The following is a 23,196-nucleotide window of genomic DNA, read 5'->3' on the forward strand; positions in this document are numbered from 1 at the left end:
CTGTGTGCCAGAAGATGTTAGAGAAATCTCCTTGGAATTTTATTCGAACAATGCTTTATTAGACATGCTTCTTCAATGCGGGTTTTTTTTTTTTTTTTGGCTTTTTGGGTCATACCCCGAAATGCTCAGGGCTTACTCCTGGCTCTGCAATCAGAAATTACTTCTGGCGGTGCTCAGGGATCATATGGGACGCCAGGGATTGAACCCAGGTTGGCTGTGTGCAAGGCAAACGCCCTTCCCACTGTGCTAGCGCTCCGGCCCCAGTGTGCCTCTTTTTTCTTTAAAGAAAAGGACTGGCCGGCTCAGAAATGTTGAGCTCACGAGATCTTCCTCCTCCCGGCAGGAACCTCCACTGGTTGCACTCTCTGAAGCCAGGCGAGACATCAGCACCTCTCCCATGGCACTCGGCATCCCGTCTGACACTGTGGCTCAAGGCAGCATCTTAGTCCCAAAGGGAAGCTGATCTCCATGGTCCCCATCAAACCCTAAACCCGCCGGTGATAAAACACGAGGAACTCGTGAGAGCGGTTTTTGAAAGAGACTCTAAAGAGGCTAAAATTATATTTCTTGGCCCTGAGGGAAACGCAGAGCCAACTTCAGGAGAGGGTCAGGAGCGGGTCCGTGCTGGCAATGAACGAGCGGGAGGATGTGTACAGCCATGGTCCTTTCCCCTTACGATGGCTTCAGAACGGGGCAAAAGAACAGCTTCCTGCTTGGACCAACAGTTCCTGTTGGACTTTTTCCATGTCTTCATAAAGGAGAGGCCCTTGGCCTTAATGAACATCTAACACAACCCACTATGAGACTGATCTACCAACAAGGAGATGCATGGAGACAAACGGGACAGAACCTTCCAGAACTCTCCAGCGCCCCCCCCCCCCAAGGCCGGGCCTTTCCTGGGTTCAGTGAACGGGGCCACATGTGGAGGGGTGCAGGCAGTTCTCCCCAGAAGATAGGGACGGGCGCATGAGCGGTGGCTTACCCGGCGATGACGACGCCGTCATGGGAGTGCACGTCACACAGCACCGCGTCAGGGATGTGCTCCAGCTCGCTCACGGCACCTCGGCGTTTCTGCGAGAGGAGAGGGGAACGCGCTGACGCTCTCCACGGGGCTGCGCCTTCGCTTCCGGCCCACACCTCCCACAGTCCAGACAAATGGACAAAGGGGGAAGTGGACGGGTTCGGTTCGCGGGCTGGCCCCTGGTCCAGGCCAGAGGCACAGGATGAATGAATGAGACACTCCCAAATTGAGGCCACTTCAGAGCAGGGGGAGGTTCGTGATATTTTACGCGCTAACCACCTCTTAGCTTTGGAGAAAATAAAAAGGTAATTAAACAAACAAACATAAAACAAGAGGCAGGGGTCAGGGGGGAAGACAGAACCAAAGACATTATTTCTAGCAGAAAGAACAGAGGCTCGTAGAAATGGTATTTACAGCAAACCCTAAAGCCCAGACCACAGCGGATCCGCTGGGGGCAGCCAGAGGCAAGTGGGGAGAGAGGAGGGGAGAGGGGAGAGGGGACGGATTTCCCACTCTCTGCCAGTCTGTAACTTTTCAATTACTGGTACCATGAGAAGCAGCATCGGTTCAAACGCAACCTGATTTTTTAAAAATGAAGAGAAACCTGGCAGAATACAAAGGCAAGGAGCCGGGGCTGGCGGACGTGAAGGGTGCAGAGACGCTCCAAGACGTCTGACTTCACAGCAGCATGCGGGTGACAGGGTCCAACTCAGTGCCACCAAGCTGCTGTTTTTTTTTTTCTTGAGCCAACAGAAAGCTGGGTGTGGGGCCAGTGCCCCGTCCTGGTTGTCAGGGCCTGATCGGTGTCCAGGGGACCCTATGGGATGCTGGGAATCGAACCCCAGTCGGCCGCATGCAAGGCAAACGCCCTCCCTGCTGTGCCCTCGCTCCAGCCCCCCCGTTTTTTTCTCTTTGCTTAACTGCTGCCTTGGGCTTCCCAGCACCTCACCTGACGTCTGCAAGGGAGCCTGTGCCACACCGCACAGGCTTCGACTCCCCAGGGCCCCACTCTCAAGGCTGAGCGCTTCCCTCCCACCCGGCCCAGAACTGCCGGCTGTGCAGTCTCTCGACCAAGTCCCGAGACGGGGTGGGGGATGAGGGGTCGGAGAGCAGGAACATCGCTGCACATCCCCCTCCACCAAAGGCAAGCCTCAACCTGGGACCAAGTGGGCCCGGGAACATCTGGCCGTGTCTGGGGACCCTGCACCATCACAGCGACGGGCAGAGGCAGATCCTGGCCCCTAATGGGAGGAGGCCGAGGTGGCTGCTCCCACCAAGCGTGGCCCAGCCCCAGCAGCTGCCGGTGTCCAGCTGAGGAACCCCAAGCGAGGAGCTGCCCTGTCCTTTGGGAGCCGTGGGGCGACAGGACGAGGCACCCAGGTCTGCGGCACTGGTCAGTGAGGGGGTTGTAGCAGCACACAGTGCTGGAGGGGGTGGTGGCTTCGCTGTCCTGCACCCACCATGACCCCTGCTCTGGACAGCTCGTTCCCACCGAGACACCACCCTGTGCGAACCGGGGCTGCACCCTAATATTCTTAATATTTCAGTGGCCACCGGGAAGTGATAGATGGGGTGAACGGGAGCCAGGAGGTCAAAAGGGGGAAGCGGAGACAGACTCAAAGACCCTCAAGGGCCTCTGCCGGGACAGAATGAGAGGGTGCGGCTCCTCCTGCATGCGGCCGGCCCGGTGGTGCTTCTGCTCTGGGGTCACCCTGGGAGTTAATGAAGTGAAGGGGCAGGGACTGAACTCTGCAGCAGGGAAGCAACAGGCACCCCCAGTCCTAACCTGCTCTCCCCACCCCAGAACAACAGGATGAAGGAGAGGCGGGGAGGGCGGGACCCAGGAAACGGTACCAGTGGGAGGGCACGCACAGGGTGTGTCTGAGGCTCTGGGATGGACCCCTGCTCCCCCTCACCTCCTGCAGACACCAGGTGTGGCCGCCCCACAACAATTAAAATAAAAAACAATGAAGATTTAAAAGGAGCCGCCATAGTTCAGCAGGGAGGGCACATACTCAGCACGTGCCCAACCCAGGTTGGATCTCTGGCACCCTAGGGGGTCCCTAAGCCCTGATGACCACCACCGCAGGTGCCACCCTCACCCCCACTGCCCAGAAAAAAAGCAAAAGTGAATTTAAAAAAAAATTAAAAAGAGGGGCTGGAGTAATAGTACAGTGGGGAGGGTGTTTGTCTTGCACGCGGCTGACCCGGGTTCGATCCCCAGCATCTCTGAGCACCAGGAGAAATTACTGAGTGCAGAGCCAGGAGTAACCCCTGTGCATCGCCGGGTGTGATCCAAAAAGCAAAGAAAGAAAAAAGAAAGGAAAAGGAAGTGGGAACAGATATTCTAGTGGTGAGTGAGATGGGAAACAGATCCCGGCGGCTGAGCCAGGCTCCCCGTCTCCTGGGCTCCCCGCTTTGCAGCTTTGCACAGTGAGGCGCAGGCTGTAGTGGGTGGGCGGGCGGGCAGGCGGGGTGTGCCTGGCTCGGGGCCCTGTGTCCAGAGAGACTGTTCTCCTCCAGGTACGGCGCTGGCCGCAGCCTACCTTCCAGTTGGTTCTTAACGTGTGCTCCCTGGCGCGGCAGTCCTGGAAGATGAGCTTCCAGCAGGAGTAGTCGGAGATGCTGCTGGTGGGCAGGTGCCCCTCCTGCCGACACAGCTTGTACCACAGCACTTCGTCTTCTGCAATCACCTTCCACGTCTTGCTCACCTAAAACAGCACAAGTGCCACAAATGTCAGATCCGGCAATTAGAGAGGCCCCTTGTCATCCAGAAATCAATCAACACCTTTCGGCTCGCCCCGGGTTGATGGCAGGATAAAATGGCTCATTATCGAAGCACTCCGAGCTGGAAAAAAAAAAAAAAAACGACAAGCAAATGTTTCCTCGTTTTCTCTTTCAAGATTGCAAAACCGTGGCACTCCCTGCGCATGCCGCATCTGAGACTGCCCGGTGAGAGCATTATGTAACAGATGAAAGAAAAACACAAATACATAAGAGGCGGAAATATACGTGTTTCAGAAGAGCACTGCCGTTTTTCTCCCAACAGAAACTAACATTTCTACCCTGGAGAGTTGGCAAGGGGAGGTCTCGGTAAGAAAAGGCTCTAAGGAAATATCCGTGACACAAAACTCCCGGTTCGAGGAAATATTCAAGATCTCACTTTAGATGGGAACGTCAGATTTGAGTGTATAGGTTAAAACACACACACACACACACACACACACACCACTTCAATACAAAATAAACTCCAGCTTGGGAACCAGGATCGGAGTTCTGACAGTCGGGGAAACGAATGTTTTGTCTGGGCCGGGTTTCAACTCCCACAGCACCCAGAGGAAGCGCCTGCTAGTGTTTTGTCTCCCAAGCCTAACTTGGGGAAGAGATGGATGCTCGGCCCAGGCTGTGCGTGCCGCTGGGTAAACTGAGGGAGACAGAGCGGAGGCAAGGTGCGCGTGCACCCCATGTTGCCAGCCTCGCAGGCAGGAAGGCAGGAGTGAGTGCTCCGGGGGGCTCACTTACAGGATGGTGGGATCGCGGGCTCCAAAAATCTGCTCCTCTATCAAAGCCACGAGTGGGCTACCCAAAATGGTCCAAGTTAACTTTTCCCCAGACTCGCATGGTTCAAGGCTCACGGTCCAAGATATCCCCAACAGTGACCTCAATACAGCGGACACAAGGACCAGGAATATTGCCCCATAGTTGGAAGCCTGCCTCATGAGCTGGGGGAGAAGGCAGCTGGAACAGAGAAGGGATCACTGAGTCAATCATGGCTGGAGGGATCGTTCGGGATGGGACATGTGTGCTGAAAGTAGATAAAGGACCACACGTGATGGCCTCTCAGTATCTACATTGCAAACCGTAATGCCCAAGAGTAGAGAGAGAGCAAGAGGGAGATTGTCTGCCATAGAGGCGGGGAGGGGGTTGGGAAGGGGGGGTTACTGGGGACATTGGTGGTGGAGAATGTGCACTGGTGGAGGGATGGGTGTCCGATCACTGTATGACTGAAACTCAAACATGAAAGCTTTGTAACTGTATCTCACAGTGAATCAAAAAAAAAAAAGTGACCTCAATTTGGTGTTCATCACCCTTCAGGATCCCTTTATTTATCTGGGGTTTTTTGGGTTTCTTTTTTTTTTTTTCTGCTTTGGGATCCGCCCGAGCTGGGGGGTGGCGATGGGGCATTTAGTGCCAGGGATCACAGCCGGGGCCGTGAACATGCGATGCGTGTGCTATGCCACTTGAGCCACATCCTCAGTCCCGACATCCCACTTCACTTTCTCAGCTTTCTAACCTTTGAAGACCTCCCGGCACCTGCCACCGTCCTCCCACACCCAGCGTTTTGGACCACCTCAGGGGCCCAGTTCACTCATCCCCTGCATAGCTGCCTCGCCTGGATAGATCATCGAGTCACTTCACATGTTAGTCATCAAAACACTCAGAGAAAGAAAGAGAGTTGCCCAGGATGGGGCGGGGGGCAGCGCCTGCAGGAAACCACTAGTACCCGCCGCAGGACGACGTGGGTGCTGTCACTGGCCTCCATGGGTCACCGGGTACAGAGCCACTTACTCATGTGGTGGTCCCATCCTGGCCGGAAGGGCATCAGGGAAACAACCCCTCGTTGGCGCTGGGGGCGGGGGGTGGGGGTGCACGTGAAGAGCAGGAAGATGCTGCCGCAGCCTGCAGTGTCCACTGTGAAGCCCCTAAGGCACGGTGTTTTTTTCAGGAGGCGGGGAGGAAGCATGCCCGGCTGTGCTCAGGGCTTACTCCTGGCAGTGCGGGGGGGACCATATGGCGTGCTGGAGATTGAACCCAGGCTGGCGGCACGCGAGGCAGGTGCCCTGCCTGCCCGGCTTTCTCTCCGGCTCCACGGTCTTGCTTTTGGCCTGCCTGACCCACAGCTGAGCCGGTCCTGGGCACAGAGACAGCCTGTCCACCTGCAGGTGGTCAGGATGCCACGGTACATCGTGTATCAAAGTGACATCGTGCCCGCCTTAAACGGGATGGGTTCAAGCTTCCGAGTTGAGAAAAGCAGATTCCATGATCACATGGCACTGGGAAATGGATTTAAAGAAAACCAGGAAGCAGGCTGCAGCGACAACTCGGCAGGCTGGGCACAGGCTGTGCATGCAAGAGGCCTGGCTTCTGACCCGGCACCATGTGGTTCCAGAGTGACCCCCGAGCACAGAGCCCACAGGTGTCTCTCTCCCACGTGTGGCCCCTGAATCCACTCAGTAGGATTCCTCCCCAGACTTCTCAGAGCTTTTAAGAGAGAGAGAGAGCCATTGCCGATCAGATCCGAGACGCCGCTTCCCGGAGCTTTGGCGGTTCCTGAACTCTCCCTGCAAGGGGAACCCGCTCGGAAGGCCAGCGGCCGGCAGGAGACGCGGGAGAATGCTGGCTCAGGTCACCAGCCAGTCCAGGCATCTGCTGGGCACTGAGGCCAGCAAGGCTCATCCACTTCCCAGCTCCATCTGCTCACAATAGACACCCGTGCACGGGCCAAGGCCAGGGACGCTGGAGGGGAGAGTTTGGTGTCGACCCCTGCACTCGGGCTGGAGCACAACAATGGCCCCGGACAAAGAGCAGGATTTTTTAAGATTCTGTGGTCTCAAAACAAGCTACAAGGCCGCGCTGCTGTCCTAGGGAGCTGCTGAGTGATGAGCATCTTTGGAGACTCCAAACGCAACGCACACTGGTGCCAATTCAAGGCACTGGTGCATTTCCTCAAGCGCTGCGCTAAGTGCCCATTCCAGAGCCCGAGCATGGGGCATCTGGGTCCAGCACAGCCACAGGCGGCAGGCAGGAGGCTGCCAGTTGGGTCCCTGGCAGCATGGCACGTGGAGAGTGCGACGACCATGGCATGGGCGCCAGCATGTGTGAGCCACGATGAAGCGGATGGGCCCCAGCTCCGGCGATCACGAGCGTGATCAGCCCCGGCAGAGGGTGTGACTGGGCAAGCGGGCCCCACACCCAGGCTATGAGTACCACCACTCCAGGGGCCACCCCCACAGAGCACCACGCAACCAGAGGGCAGGAAAACAGATGAAAGCAGAAAAGCCTCTCAGAAGCGTCACCACTACATCAGGCCTCTAAAAGTTGGGCCACAGGGGCCAGAGCAATAGCACAGCGGGAAGGGTGTTTGCCTTGCACGCAGCTGACCCAGGTTCGATTCCCAGCCTCCCATAGGGTCCCCGAGCACCACCAGGAGTAATTCTTGAGTGCAAAGGCAGGAGCAACCCCTGTGCATTGTCAGGTGTAACCCAAAAAGCAAAAAAATAAAAGTTGGGCCATAGCGCCAGAGATAGTTCAGTGGGTTGGGTGCTTGCCTTGCATGCAGCGGACCAGGATTCGAGCCCCAGCACCCCAGAGGGTGCCTCAGGCACCTGACAGGACGACCTGGAGCGCTCCAGGGGCACCACCAAGGACCGGTTGAGGCACGGCAACACGCACCGCCGCCAGGCATGCCCCCCCCAACCGCCAACGAGAGACCGGCCCAAGAGAACGAGACCTGGGGAGGGTCCCACAGAGCGAGGGTTGTCCACCGTATCAGATGACCCCAAAGCCCGCTCACCGTCATGCACGGGGCCAGGGGAGAGCGGCAAGAGCGGGATCGGGCGGGGGTCCACACCCCTGAACGCCCCCACTGCGAGCAAGGCACCAGGGCGGGGGAGAAGAGAGGGGCCCACTGGCAGAACGAGAAGAGCGGTCCCATTCGCGAGGAATGTCTGTGCCCCGTCTGGCGCGGTGTAGGCCCAGCCTGGGAGAACACACCCACCAGGAGCCATCCCTGAGCACGGAGCCAAGAGTCAGCCCTGAGTACTGCCGGGTATGGCCCCCAAATTAAAAAGATAAAACCACCAGGCAGCTGGAACAGGTTTCCGCGTCAGCTCTGAAGAGAAGGCAGCGCGGCTTCGACCAACACAAGCTGAGGTCTTGTGGGGGGCTACAGGATGGTGATCGTCTGGAGGACAATCTCCCCCACGGCCCCTCAGTCACAGCACTTGTTCCATAGGAAATCACACGAGGGATAAAGCTTAAATCCTGGATGACAAACAAGAAATCACTTAGCGTTTTATAAAATAAAAATTAAAAAAAAAAGCAAGAACTGAGAATTACTTCCCCAAAAGAGGGAACAGGGTTGTACCTATAATTAGGTATTATACACCAAAAGGTGCCAACAATTTTTTTTTTAAGCCCAGCAAGCTACCGAGAGTATTCGATATGCCAGACACAGTAACAACAAAGTCTCCAATGGAGACGTTACTGGGCCCGCTCGAGCAAATCGACGATCAACGGGAGGGCCTTTACCTTTTACCTTTTTATTTTTATTAAACACCATGAGGTACAGTTGTAGACTTACAAATGCCAACAATTTCTTTAGCAAATGCTAAAGGAAGGTGCTTTTTGTACCTTCTTTTAAAGGAAACCCCCCCCCCACACACACACACACCAGGATTTGGGAGAGTCTTTCACTACCCAAGGAAGTGTTGACAAGAGAAACACCCATTTAAATTTCCGCAAGTGAAATCTAGAGTTTACCAAAGAGGAAATTCATAGTTTTGATTCCTTAAGTTATAAAAGTCACAGAATATAACTCTGGGGGAAAAAAAAAAACCAACTGGATTTTTCAAAGGCCTGATGGTCAGGCTTTACTGTACCCCGACTGGAACTTGGAACGGTCTACTCGGTACGAACCCCATGGAGCGGGCCTCAGCTGCAAGACTACGCTAATAAAAGTGTCTCCAGCATTCTGCTTTATGGCACGACTGTGAATTGTAGCATCTCTCTCTCTCTCTCTCTCTCTCTCTCACACACACACACACACACGCACACACGCACACATACGCATGCACGCACGCATGCACTCACTCTTGGCTCAGAAATTGGCTTTATTAATTCTGTCTGGACTAGGGTTACCAGGGAGGCCCAGCACAGGGGGGAAAGTGTCATTGTTCTTGCCGTAAGCCCACCCCCCAACACACACCCAACACATGGCATCTGCACAGCTGCACCCAGGCTTCCTGGCCCCAATCCCTTCTCCCAGTGCTCCGGAACCCACGTGTTGTGACCCCCCCCCCACCCTGTCCCCAGGCAGCTGACTCCAAATGCGCTTCTCAAGCCTCCTATGGGTGAAACTCCACCCCAGGGGCTCCAGGGCACCCTGCACCCCGGGTTTCCTTCCCGCCCCCGTGGCTCACGCTCTCTCTCTCTCTCTCTCTCTCAGCCCTCTGGTCCACACTCACTTCCCCATGGTCTTGTCCAGTTTCCCGGCTTCAGAAACCACTCAACTTTTCCCTCCTGGGCCCTGGCACAGTGGCTCCCACTCGGAAGGGAGGCGAGGAGGAGACAGGGATGCGCCACCCCAGCGAGAACACCGTCGGACCGACAAGCGCCTCGCGCGTGCGGGCTGCACGGAGCACACGCCGAGCTAGGAGACATATGCATGGACACCAAAATAAGGAATGTCTGTACCGCATCCCTCAGGTCAGGCAGATGAAGATTCACATCAGTCAGTTGGGACCAGAGTGACAGCACAGCGGGAGGGTGTTTGCCTTGCACGCCACCGACCCAAGTTCATCCCTGGCATCCCATAGGGTTCCCCCGAAAGCCAGGAGGAATTCCTGAGTGCAGAGCCAGGAATAACCCCTGAGCATTGCTGGGTGTGACCCAAAAAGAAGAAAAAAAAACCAAGATTCACATGGGTCACCTACCGCTGTGGGAAGTCTACCGTCCGTGTGGAGGAGAGCTAAGCTGATGAAGTTACACGAACACGCTCGCAAACCGACGGGCGCTTGGGGCTTCCAGCCTTCAGCGGTCTCAGCCAGAAGCCACCGCCAGCCGTCCAGCCGACGTCCCTCCACGTGGCCTCCTGCAGCCTCTCCCTGCCAGAGGGCCCTCTTCCTTCCCTCCCCTCACCAGCCCCGCAGCCTCCCTGGCCCCAGCCTTTCTGCTGTCACCGTACTGGGCGAGGCCACCAAATTCTCCCATCTGGATATTTTCCGTGGCCCGGCTGCCCCCCACTGCCCTCCTTGTGGCCACAAAGCCCCTTCTCCAAGCTGCAGCCAAGTCACCCCCTTTCCGTGATGATTTGAAGACTCTCAGGGCAGCGACTGGTGCTCCCGTTTGCCAACGTTTGCGTCTTGCTGGTCGCGCCCGCATGCTTTGGCGGTGGGGGGAGGCTATGGTGATGGCCGGAGTCATACACTCCGTGGTGGCGACGGGGATCCCTAAAATCAGAGTCGCTGGGCTCACACCTGGGCCTGCAGACTGGCCTCTGCTGTCCACTTCTCCCAGGCACCCACTGCTCTGTCCCGGGATGTCCATTCCTTCTTCACTTGCTGGCATGACTCCTGGTCTAGAAGCGTCTGTGGCACCCAGGCTGTGCTCCCCGAAGCACCGGGCACCCTGAACACAGAACGACTTTAATGGCCCACATGACAGGGCAGGGTCGCTATTTATCGTCAAAGACCAGCCTCTGGGCCGGCAGCCCCAGCAATCTCACACTCAGTCCAACACGAGACTTGTAACGGTCTCGGAGACGGCAAACCTCTGACACACAAAGTCCAGTGGAGAGTTGTGGCAAGTCCCAGGGCCCACCCCCGTACTCAGTGGCCAGCAGGGCCCTCCGGATTCCCCTAGGGGTGCTCTGCTCTGCTCCTCCCAAGCCCGGATCTAAAGGAGGTGCCCACTGTACCCTGGGGAGCTCAAGGAAACTCCTGGGCAGGGCAGCGCCCTTGCTGGCCACTGCACAGGCGGCCTCTACGACTGAGTCTCCACCTGACACTGTCTGGGAAGATCCCAGGGTCACATTTTCCTGGAAACTTGAAACATTCTCAAACGAATGTTCAGGGCCTGGGTGACAGTACAGCGGCGTGGAGCTTGCCTGGCACGTGGCCGGCCCGAGCTGGATTCCTGGCACCCTGAAATATCCCCGCACCCCGGGCACAGCCAGGTGTGGCCCCAAAATGAAAATTATGGGGAAAAGGCTCAAAAATATTCTGGGTTCTAGCTGCAGGGCTGTATTTTTAACTTTGGTAACACCTACTTCTGACTAATCAACTTTGCCATGAACTTGAAGATTTTTTTCCATCCCGATATTGTCCCCCCTACCCCTCTCTTTTGCGCTCCGGTTATTTCTGTTCTCTTTACTTAAAAAAAAAAAAAGCATTAATACTGTTGACCATTCAGTGGAATGTCTAAAGTGACATACAACTAAAATACATGTGAGAATTTAAGAAGGACAAAATACCAGCTGAAGAGCAGAGGAGACCGGTTTCCGGCACTGGGAAGGATGGGCAGGAAGCCATCTGGGGGTCCTACGAGGAAGGTTCCGAGGAGGCTTGTGGGCACACAGATGCACCTAGGGTGACGCAGCAAGGAAACTAGGAAGCCGGGGGTGGCATTGCTGACGCCGCAGACACCCTTCCCGTGGGCTGAGCTGGTCACACAGAGCCACGGCTAGAGGCCGAGAGTCTGTGAAGTGAACGGGTCTCCGGAACCCCCGGCAGCCAAGCACCGTGACGCTGTGCACCCAGGAAGGAAGCGGGGATGGGAATGTGGGCCCTCTCGCCCCCAGATTTCTTCTACTATCCAAGGAGTTTTTGCTGCTGCTTGGGGGAGACACCCAGCTGTGCTCGGGGATCACTCCTGGCAATCTCGGGGGATATTTGGGGTACCAAGGACCCAACCCAGGTAACCTGCGTGCAAAGCAAGCGCCCTACCCACTGTGCTACTGCTTCGGCCCCGCTACTTCCTAAGGATTGATAACGATGTCTACAGTATTTAAAATAAATCTTAGTTACCACCTAAACCCCAGCCCTCAGAATCACCTATTCTGTAATAAAACAGCGGACTTCCTCTTTTCAGAAAAACCAAACCACGTCATAATTCTGAAACTGACAACTTTGTCATTGTTATCCAGTGATAAAAATAGCCTCCTTTGGGGCTGGAGTGATAGCACAGCGGGTAGGGCGTTTGCCTTGCACGCAGCCAACATGACCAACACAGGTTCAATTCCCAGCACCCCATATGGTCCCCTGAGCACCGCCAGGAGCAATTCCTGAGTGCATGAGCCAGGAGCAACCCCTGAGCATCGCCGGGTGTGACCCAAAAAGCAAAAAAAAAAAAAAAAAAAAGCCTCCTTCAAAGTGCCAGGGTCCTATGGACCCACAACTAAAAATTAAGTAAAGAAACAAGCATGAGATTGTAAATAGCAAAATGGGAAAGCCATTCTCCGGGAAGAGTAGAGAGGAGAGAGGAAGGGGGGGGAGAGAGAGAGAAAGAGAAAGTACCTACTATATATGCAGACTGGGGGTGGGGGGCACTGGAATCATTGGTGGTGGGAAATGGACATTGGTGGAGGGATGGGTGGTGGAAAACTGTATGACTGAAACCAACCATGAACAACTTTGTAACTGTGTATCTCATGATGATTTATGATATAATACATACATAAAATATATTATTAACCAAAATACATATGTATGATATAAATACATACATAAAATATATTATTAATGGAATATATTTATTATTAAAAGTAATATGTTATATTTTATATAATACACCTATTATATATAGATGGGCCTTAAGTCACTGTCACTGCCACTGTCCTCCCATTGTTCATCTATTTGCTCGAATGGGCACCAGTAATGTCTCACAACAAATTGTGAGACTTGTTGTTACTGTGTTTGGCATATCAAATACGTCATGGGTAGCTTGGCCAGGCTTTGCCGTGCAGGCAAGATACTCTTGGTAGCTTGCCAGGCTCTCCGAGCGGGGTGAAGAAATCGAACCCAGGTCAGCCATGTGCAAGGCAGACACCCTACCCACTGTGCTATCGCTCCAGCCCAAAAAGGGAGTGACCATCTCCGCCGGGACTCGAACCCAGAACCTCTGGATTAGAAGTCCAGTGCGCTTATGACCTATCACATTTCTAACATGACTATACATTGACTGGGCTGGAGCGATAGCACAGCGGTAGGGCCATTTGCCTTGCATGCAGCCAACATGGTCGACTCGAGTTCGATTCCTCCGCCCCTCTCGGAGAGCCCGGCAAGCTACCGAGAGTATTCGATATGCCAGACACAGTAACAACAAAGTCTCCAATGGAGACGTTACTGGGCCCGCTCGAGCAAATCGATGATCAACGGGAGGGCCTTTACTTTACTTTACTTATACATTGACTACATGTATTGTATATTATGGATCTGGAATCCACACTGTTCCCTAGACATGTCAGAGACCCTGACCTCTGGAGGACAGTCCTGCTGGGAGGCGCGGGCGAGGTCAGTGTGAGCAGTCCATGGGAGAAAGGACTCCAGTGGGGAGGGTGGCGAGTCTCTGCTGCCCCCTCACAGGCAGGGGTCCCTGTCCAGCAGCCCTGAGCAGAGTCCGTCCAGGGCTGCCTCCCAGGCTGCCCCGAGCCGGCTTCCTTCCTGACAAGCCGCGAACCAATTTGGCAGAAAGATCTAAGCAAACAGGTTCTCTCCGAGGGCGCGTCCAGTTCGCAGCACCAATGCCAGACAGCTGGCCGGGTCTCACACTACCCCGAGGGGGTGAAGATTAAAGGGGAAAGGGATGCGGGCAGGGTGCGCCCCCTCAGAGGCAGAATCACATTCCACTCAGTCCAAGGACTCTTGCTCCCAGTTTTAAAATAAAAACGCCTGGGGCCGGAGTTGACAGTCCAGCGGGGAGGGTGTTTGCTTTGCACGCGGCTGACCTGGGTTCGATCCCAGCATCCCATATGGTCCCCCACCCACCGCCAGGAGTAATTCCTGAGTGCAGAGCCAGGAGGGAGCCCTGAGCATTGCTGGGTGTAACCCAAAAAGCAAAAGATAAAAAAATAAGTAAATAAGCCACTGGAAATAAGTGAACTTGCTACTCCGCCGCCTCCCCCCTTCCCCCCCCCCCCCACACACACACTTTGCCGTCTGCAGTTGAAGGCGGCTTTGGTGGTTTCATTTGAAAGAAATGACGCCAAGCCCACACACTTGCGGTCATCCACTGCCATTCTTCATGCAAAAGCCCGGATGGGCCAAGTCCTGGCGGTGCCCACTGGCGCTGAGCACATCAGAAGGGCCCCTTTGCTCGGGCGGTGCTAAAACTGAGGGGGAACACGAGCGGGCGGGGTGGGGGAGGGAGAACCCCAACAGGCCCCAGCTGGGAGGGGTCTGCCGGACAATTGGGCCACTGTCTTGCGAGTCAAACCGCTCACACCTGCAGAGTAATCTCACCAGCAGAACCAATCTCTCCTGCAATGCCGCCCATTGTCCGGGTGGAGATTCCTCTCTGCTCCCCCTCCCCCGATCCTATCTTCCACTGATAGCCACTCTGGATGAAAAGAGGCCACGGCAGCTGTGAGAGCCGCTTGGCCCTCTCCGGAGCAGGAGAGCGGACAGCAGCGTCGAGAGAAAAGCTTCCACACACGGCAGCTCTGGAGCAAGGAGGCTGATCTTATCGGGGTGAGCGGGCGCAGTGCAGGGCCCGGAGTGACGGCAGCCAGCCAGGGCGGCCTCGTTTCGCTGCACCCGTTTTCGACTCTTGGGAGCAGAGCCAACGTGTTAAGTTAGAATGGAACAAGTCCGATGTCCCTGGGGGAAAGGAGAGCCACTACCGGTGCTCCCACTGAAGGGGACCCAGGGGCTCCGAGCCCGGCTCACTGCTTCTGCTCAGTGGACTCTGGCCTTGGAACAATGTCTTCTGTCAGTCCCGAAAACGACCCAGATTCTGCATCTATTTGCCAGACCGTCCCCAACCCCCCCCCCCCCCCGTAGTAATGCGCAATTATAAAAATCAAAGGCCAGGACGACAGGGGGCAGAGCGCTTGTCTTGCACGCCGTCTGAACATGCAGCACAATTCCCAAGGACCACCCAGCGTGGCCCCTGAACACAGCCAGGTATGGCCCAGAAACCGGGACCCAAACCCAACGAAATGCCAGGGCTGGGCGAGGGAGGCTCAGGGGCTGGCGTGCGGCACACGGGGCAGGGCGGGGACTCAGGGCTGCAGCGCGGCATGCAGGGGCCCCAGCTTCGACCCCCGAACTCGCCTCATCCCCTCTACACCCCAGCACCAGAGTGGCCCGAGCGCTTCACCGGAAGTGACTCCCAGGAGCAGCCCAGAGACGGGCACAAACGCCAACCCCCTTTCTAGCTGCTCCTGGAGTCCAAAAAGCCGCCATTCAGCAGAATGTTTCATAAAGCAAGAGAAGGCCGCAGAGACAGTCCAGGGGGCGGGAGCTGGCCGTGGCCAATCCTGGTCTGACCTCTGGCACTGCCCCCCCCATGCATTGGCAGGTGCATCGCTGGTGACCCCCAGCACTGCCCAGGTGGCCTGGGTGGGCCCCAGCAAGGCCAGGCAATGCCAGCGACTCCAGCCCTGGCACAGAATGGGGGGGCTGAGCACTGGGGCAGGAGGGGAGCGAAGGGGAGGAGGAGGGAGAGGAGGAGGGAGAGGGAGGAGAGCAGAGGAAAAATATAGAAATGGACCTGAAGGGAAGCCGGGACCCTGTGTGGTCTCGGCATAAAGGCAGCGGCTCTGGAGCAGAAATCTGACTAGTTTTCATCACTTTCCAACAGCCTTCTTCTTGTTTTTCACATTTGATGTTTTTCCCCTGGCCACACCTGGCTCTGTGCTCAGGGGCCACTCTTGGCAGTGCTTGGGGGGCCATACGCAGGGGTAGGGTTTGAACCACAGTTGTGGTGACCACCACATGCAAAGCAAGTGCCTTCGCCTCACTGCTAGTTCTCTGGCTCATCTGTGTTCACTTGTCCATTTGTCTGTCCTTCCTTCTTCCCTTCCCTTCCCTCCTCCCTCCCTTCCTCCTTCCCTCCTTCCTTCCTTCTGTGTGTGTGTGTGTGTGTGTGTGTGTGTGTGTGTGTAAGAGAGAGACGCCCACTAGGACATGTCTTCTGTCTGCTCACTCACAGAATATGGCTTTCCCCATGCACTGCGTGATTTTCTCCCCATTGGGCATGAGTCTGAGGGTCCCTGTGGTCTGGGAACTATCCCCCACCTCCCGCTCCCTGGGTGAGACTCTGAGTAAGCACGAGGCGGGGGTCTGCAAATCCTGGAGCTGGGCTGGGTGGCCTCAAGTCACTCAGGTGTTATGAGGGTCATGTGGCCTCTAGCCCTGAAAGTGACCTCACTGTTGCTGTCCCCAGGCTGACTCTCGGGCTGGTGTCTCTAACCAAGGGCTGGTATCTCAGCGTCAAAAGCCACAAGGACAGTAACAGCTCTTGCCAGAGCCCAATGCAGTGCCCAGGCGGGTCCTGCCAGAGCCCAGTCTCACACACACAGGACACACACACGCACGCAGCTGGAGCTGGACAGGAAGCCACCATTCTTTCTGCCGGTCACTGCAGGTGCCTGGAGCCTGCCCGGAGGACGCTGATGGCAGCTCACCTGTGCACACCTGCCCAGGTCCGTCTTGTCCAGGTACTGGAAGATGTTGATCGCCAGCTCATAGGGCAGCTGGATGTCAAAGAAGGGCACGTCATCCATTTCATTCTGGGGAGGGAGAGAGAGAGAGAGAGGCACTAAACTCACCACTCCCAGAAAGGAGGTGCTTGCTCGTGTGGGCAGTGGACAGCGAGCGGGCACCAGGCCCCGAGCTCAAACCGCACAACAGAACCAGGTGTCACGGGAATACGCTCAGAGCCCTCGCGGCTCCTCAACACCAGAGGGACAGACCCCAGTTCTGCAGACACACTGCCCCCCACGATCCGAGGGAGGGCCGTCCAGGACCCCCAAGTGCAGCATCAGGAAGAAGGTGAGGGCGACGAACACAGCAGAGAGTGTGGACGCAGGTGCCGGAGAGGCAGGGTGCTTGTTTTGCACTTGGCAGACCCAGGTTCGATCCCTGCACCCCATATGGTCCCTCAAGCACTGCCAGGTGTGATCCCTGAGCACGGAGTCAAGAGTAAGCCCCGAGGGGCTGGAGCGATGGCACAGCAGGAAGGGCGTTTGCCCTGTATGCGGCCAACCTGGGTTCCATCCCCCAGCATCCCAGAGGGTCCCCTGAGCACCGCCAGCAGTGATTCCTGACTGCAGAGCCAGGAGGAACCACTGTGCATCGCCAGGTAGGACCCAAAAAGAAAAAATAAAGAAGAGTAAGCCCTGAGCACCATCGGTATGACCCCAAAACGGAGGTTTCTGCTGCCCGTCCCCCGCCCCTAGGGTGCTGGACACCCTCGCAGGGAGCACGCAGCCCCCCCACCCCACCCCCCATGTGCCGGGCATGCGCAGGGCAGCGGGGAGCCAGGACAAAGCAAGCTGCTCTTCTCCAGCGTCACTCACGAACCGGAGAAACGAGAGCTCGCCCGCCTCTGGGTCAGCAACGAGGGGTGAGGTAAGAGGTGGTGGGAGATAAGGAGCACAACAAGCGGGAGCACGGAGAGACGCGGGGCCCGTCACGCGCGGGAGAGACACGGGTTCTGGATACGTGGGACAGACACGGGGCCCGCACACACGGGACAGACACGGGAAGTGCTGGGACAGGGACAGCCCTGCCCTGCAGACACCGCTCGGCTGGGCTCGGCTCGCTCGGGGGACATCGCTGCGAAGAGCCTCAGGTGCCCTCAGGGCCCCGGGGCGAGCGTGGAGCACGGCGTGGACGCTCCGGGATGCTTCCGCACTAGCGTGGGGCCCCGCTTACACCTAACGAGGCGCAGGGAGCAGCTTCCCTGGAGTCCCGTTTCCGTGCCTGTAGGGGTCTCGGTGTCAAGATAAACCCGGCTCACGCAGGAACACGCTGGCAAAAACACGCAAGGCTGAGTGAATGAAGGAGGCCAGAAAGGGTCTCTAGTGGAAAACAGAGTAAGCGCTGACAGTTCTCGGAGAGCAAAGAAAGAACAGAATGTTAAATTAGGAGAGAAATGTTCATTACACAGAAGGAAAAAAAAACACAGGAAAAAATCTGCAAGTATAATCACAAGAGGCCGGTGCCTAAAAAAAGTAATGGGGACCCGCTGGCCTAAGGGAGGGCGAGGCTCCCCCGGAGAGAGGCCCAGGGGCCCTGGCATCTCTGTGCTACGGCCAGGAGAGCTTCTGCCACTGCGAAGGGTCCACGTCGGCAGCTCCCTTGGACTGGGGGTCAGGGTGGAGCAGCCCACTCACCCACCGAAAGAAACAGGAGAGGGACCGGAGAGATAGGACAGTGGGCAGGACACTGGCCTTGATCCCTGGCACCGCCTATGGTCCCCCAAGCCCCACCAGGAGTGATCCCTGAGCAGAGTCAAGAGTGACACCTAGCAAAAAAAAAAAAAAAGGGGGGGGGACTGGAGCGATAGCACAGTGGGTAGGGCGTTTCCCTGCACACGGCCGACCGGGTTCGATTCCCAGCATCCCATATGGTCCCCTGATCATTGCCAGGAATGATTCCTGAGTGCAAAACCAGGAGTAACTCCTGAACATCGCCAGATGTGACCTGAAAAGCAAAAAAAAAAAAGAGTGACTCCTGGGCACAAAGCCAGTAGTGGCCTCTGAGCAGAGTCAAGAGTGATCCCTGGGCATAGTCAGAAGTGAGCCCTGAGCAAAGTCAGGAGTGATCCCTGAACAGAGTCAGGCATGAGCCCTGGGCACAGAGTCAGGAGTGAAGCCTGAGCACTGCCAGGAGTGCGCCCCGTCCCAGAAAAACTATAACTAGATTTTAGTTATAGGAGAAACAGGAAAAGAAGGCAGGAATTGGGGACTGCAGGGCTGGGGGCACAGCACGAGGACCCAGGCCTCCATGTGCCCAGCCGGGGCTCAACCCCCAGGCATGACCAGGTGTGATGCTGGAGGCGTCCAGGAACTGCTGGGGGGGGCTGGGACACCCCCAGCATCACGGCCCCGGCCCCGCATCGAGCCTTCACCCCAGACGGCCACGAACCCCGAGCGGGAGGCTCCAGAGAGACAAGAGAAGCGTCCCCTGTCCTCAGACAGGCAGAACCCAAGCCCAGGCCACTCTCCGCAAAATGATGCCCGGTGGTCCCAAGGCCACGTGGAAACTGGTTTCTGGGCTGGACGTGACAGGGACGAAGTGTGACAAGTCAGGGGCCAGTGCTTCTGGTACAGAAGGGTCACTCTTCCGGGGTGACTTCCTTCTCACCTATTCCCTTGGCCAACGCCTGGAAACAACGCCTCGGCCTGAGCATCCCTGGCCGTGGCCCCCACAATCCTGGTCAGCAAAGACTCGGACTGACCTTCCGGCCACCCCCTGTGGCCAGGCTCAGTGCCTGGAGGCGTCCGCTTCTTCATCGGAGGCGGGGCACTGTTTAGTAAAAGCAGAGGAGGGGCTGGACGGAGAGCACAGTGGGCAGGGCATTGAGCACCGCCAGGAGTGATTCCTGACTGCAGAGCCAGAAGTCATCCCTGAGCGTTGCCGGATGTGACCCCAAAACCAAAGCAACAAAGACCCTAGAGAAGCTGGAGACGGTCAAGAAAACAGCACTGGCTGTGGACACCTCCTTCCCTGGGGGCCCACAGGCTCGCCTGTCCTCCCCACCGCGAGGGCTAGCGGGCGGGGACCCCTTTCCAGGCAGCCTGGGTGGGGGGCGGGGAGAGGAGGAGCGAGGCACCCAGACAACAGTGCTCCGAGGCTAGACGGCAGGAAGAGAGGGGGCGTTTACAAAGGACCCTTGGGGGGTCGGGAGCCCCTTTCCCCCAGACACACAGCAGGCATGACTGCACGTCGCGGGTGCGGGAGGGAGGGGGTGTGACAATGGCTGGGAAGCACGGCAGTCTAACATGGCGCTTCCCAAGCTCGATGACATGCCACCGTGGTCTAGGAGTCACCACAGCGAAAGAACAAAAGGAATGGCGGGTCCCTGGCACACCAGGTCCCCAACTGCTGTGGAAACATCCCTTCCTGCCCTACCCCAGCAGGCTGGCAGGCTGACAGGAGGCCCCCTCTGAAGAGGTATGCAGGCCCCACCCCTTGCAAGGCCACCAGCAGAGACCACGCCATGGGATGGGGGAGGACCCCAGCTGCTCCCTAGGCAGTGACAGGAGCCCCTGCAGGGGTCTCAGCTCCATTGCTGGCTTCTGGGGTACAGAACGCCCCCTGCCATGCTCACAGCCGGGTCCCTTCTTGCACTGTCCCTGGCCGAAGGAGCAGCCTCCTTCCCCATGAAACACGCGCTCCTGGAATGGCCAACAGCTCGGGACCCCTCACAAGGGCCACCCCTACCTAAACTAGCAGCTGGCGAAGTGTGTCCGCCTGGCAGCCAGCACCAGCCAGAGTAAAGAGCTTCACTGAGACCCTCCTGCAAATCCCCATCCCGGATGCTTTCGTGGCCAATCCAGCTCTTCCCCCCCCCCCCCAGGAAGCAGCCGATGGGACCCCGATAACCCCGTGTCAGCACCTTCCCCAGGCCACACGGGTGAGACCTGAGAGGCGCTACGGGCAACCTGCTCCCCCTCTCTTCTCCCAGAGGAGGCCTGATGAATGCGGGGGGGGGGGGGGTGGGGGTGGAGGGGCAGGTGGCATCATCAAACCCTGCCCCCACAGGAAACCAAGGTGATTCCAGGTGAGGGGCAATTCCTGAACTTGGGGGGCACCAGGGAGGCAGCCCCATCCTGACTGAGGCAGACTGGCAGTACCCGGGGCCTCTGGGGCTTCCCAAGGCTCGGATGGACAAGGAAGAGACCCTCGTGTGAGAGACTCTCCTTGCCACGGCGGGGTGCTGAGGGGCTCTGGCCCAGTTCCCTGGCCGCACATGGCCATCCCCAAAGTCCGGGGCCCTCGACCCTGCTCTGGGTCTCGGCTGCCAACGGGCACACTGGCACTTCACAAAGCTCTTCCGAGAAAGAAGACAGTCGGGATACTGGAAATATTAATCCAGAGACTTTGGTCAATTCTGAAAATATCAATATGACAACAGGGCACGAAAGGAATCACTTTGCATTCATTTTCATAACCCCGAGTGGTGTAAGGCTGCCCAATCATGCTACAGGAGGCCACTTAAAGTCAAGCTATGGATACTCTGTCCGATTTAAGGAAAAACATCTCTAGGCCAACTTATCACCTGGCTCTTCATTCTCTCGTGGCCTAAACATTCATTCGCTACTATGACTGCCTTTTCACCTGATGTTTGGAGGCACAGCTGCAGTGCTGTGCTTAGGAGCTATTCTGAGCTCAGTGCTTGGGGGCTGCTTCCAGTCGTATCGGGGACCAAAACCCTGTCTTGCCCATCCAAAACATCTGCAGTGTTTAAAACACGCACATGAGGGGTCGGAGACACAGGACAGGGTTAAGGCAGTTGCTCATACGTGGCGGGTCCTGGTTTGATCACCAGCACTGTATATAGTCTCCTGAGCACCGCCAGCTGTGACCCTGAGCACAGGGCCAGGAATAAGTCCTGAGCACAGCCAGGGATGGCCAAACCTCGCTCCTCTGGCCAAAAAAATTAACGAGCAAGGCCTCCCTCAGATCTCCTGCTCCCGATTTTCAGAGCGAGGCGCCGGCCTCTCTTCCCAGAGAGCCTCACACACCCTGAAAGCCAAGCGCCACAAGCCTCCATCGTCGAGAGAAAAATCAATCCTTCTCCCATCAAGAGAAAGAAAGGCAGGTCATGTTACTCTGTTGATTCCAAGTCAGTGAAAGGGAGACTTTCCCAAAGTCTCCTGGACTTACTCCAAAAGTGCTCGGAGAAATTGCAAAGGGATCCGTCCCCCGGGAGGCCGCCTGACTCCATGCGCTAATGTAAGCCGCACTCCGCAAGCGCATTGGTCGGCCGGCGCCCCCTGTGAGAAACTGAATCTGCCTCCTCCTGTCTAGCAGAAGGGATAATGACCCGGAGACAAATCAGCACAGAGTGTAGAGATGGGCCTGAGGTTTGTTTGCAATGTGCCTCTCCCAGGGAGGAGGAGGAGGCGCTGGCAGTGCTCTCTAGCCGGGAAACAGCCGGCGGCGTGGTGTCCTGGCTGAGTGCAAGGCCTTTATTTACCCCCGAGAGGGAGGGAGCAGACCTTGGGCTGTCCATCAGAAGGCCAGGCCAGTGCCAATCCGACCAGCTCTTCTTCCCGCCTCATCTCTGAGAAAACACTGGCTAAAGGAAGGGGGCTGGGGGGTGGGCAGAAGCGCCCACCGCCCTGTCCAGGTCCACGGGCGCCTTTGCAAAGCTGCCTTGAAATACGTGCTGCTCGGCCAGCGGCTTCCGTGCAGGTTTTGTTCTCTTCGTATTTGCCCCCGTTTCCTAAATATTTTCACAGGTAGCCGTGCGTTATTTTCACAGCCGCGGGAAAGCATGATGCTGTTTAAAATAGGATGTTTCGGGGCCAGAGAGAAAGGACAGAGGGTACAGCGTGTGCCTTCAGGTGGCTGGACACCCCGGTACCCCCAGGTCCTTCAGGCACGCCAGGAGTGACCCGTGATCACAGAGCCAGACTCAGCGTGTCCCCCGCCCAAATATAGATGAAATGAACTCAGCTGTGTTAGCATGCTACCTAATCTATGATCATCAAAATAAGTAAAATTAAATACATAAATAAAAGGTGTTTTACATTCGAACACTATGTGAATTGAGGGCCGAGTCCAGGGCCAGGGGAGGGCAGGTTTCACTGAGATGTGGAAAAAGGGGACCTCCATGCAAAGTGCTGGAAGGGCGGGCCCCTTGCAGATTTACCTGGGCTCACCGCGGCACCCTATATACCCTGAGCACTGCCAGGCATATCCAAGGCCTACTCCTCAACACAGAGCACTTCACCTTGAGCACCGCCAGGTGTGGGCCAAAAAAAAAACCCCAAAAAACAAAACAAAACAAAAATTGAAAGGCGGCAGGAAGGAGAGAGAAAAGAAAAAGAGAAGGGGGGCGCTGGAGCAATAGCACAGCGGGTAGGGCGTTTGCTTTGCACGCAGCCGACCCAGGTTCGATTCCCAGCATCCCATATGGTCCCCCGAGCACTGCCAGGAATATTTTCCTGAGTGCAGAGCCAGGAGCAACCCCTGTGCATGGCCGGGCCGGGTGTGACTCCCCCCACCCACCCCCCCGCCCCCAAAAAAAAGAGTGAAGAAAAAGGAAGAAATGAATAAATCAGATCAGTCCTGATCAGTCCTGATCAAAGAGAATCAAAACAAGAGACTATGAAGGCTATAATCCCCTGCTAATCCCCTCTGAAGCCATGAGAAAGTCAACTATTTAGATCTTGGAAATCGTTTCTCCCAAGGTCAGACTCTGAACCTCACAGGAAT

General features: G+C 56.6%; 1 protein-coding gene across 1 annotated transcript in view; it reads right to left on the minus strand.

The window, feature by feature from the left end:
- Nucleotides 1-23,196, minus strand: part of FBXW8 (F-box and WD repeat domain containing 8) — an 83,365-nt gene that overhangs the window by 56,269 nt on the left and 3,900 nt on the right. The window contains exons 2-4 of the mRNA XM_056131059.1: nucleotides 16,428-16,532; nucleotides 3,568-3,732; nucleotides 983-1,071 (exon numbers count right to left, since the gene is read on the minus strand). Of these exons, the coding sequence (XP_055987034.1) occupies nucleotides 983-1,071; nucleotides 3,568-3,732; nucleotides 16,428-16,532 (359 nt within the window). The remainder of the gene's footprint in view (nucleotides 1-982; nucleotides 1,072-3,567; nucleotides 3,733-16,427; nucleotides 16,533-23,196) is intronic.

The sequence above is a fragment of the Sorex fumeus genome, unplaced genomic scaffold (assembly GCF_029834395.1).
Source record: "Sorex fumeus unplaced genomic scaffold, SorFum_2.1 ptg000083l, whole genome shotgun sequence".
In the NCBI taxonomy this organism is placed as follows: domain Eukaryota; kingdom Metazoa; phylum Chordata; class Mammalia; order Eulipotyphla; family Soricidae; genus Sorex; species Sorex fumeus.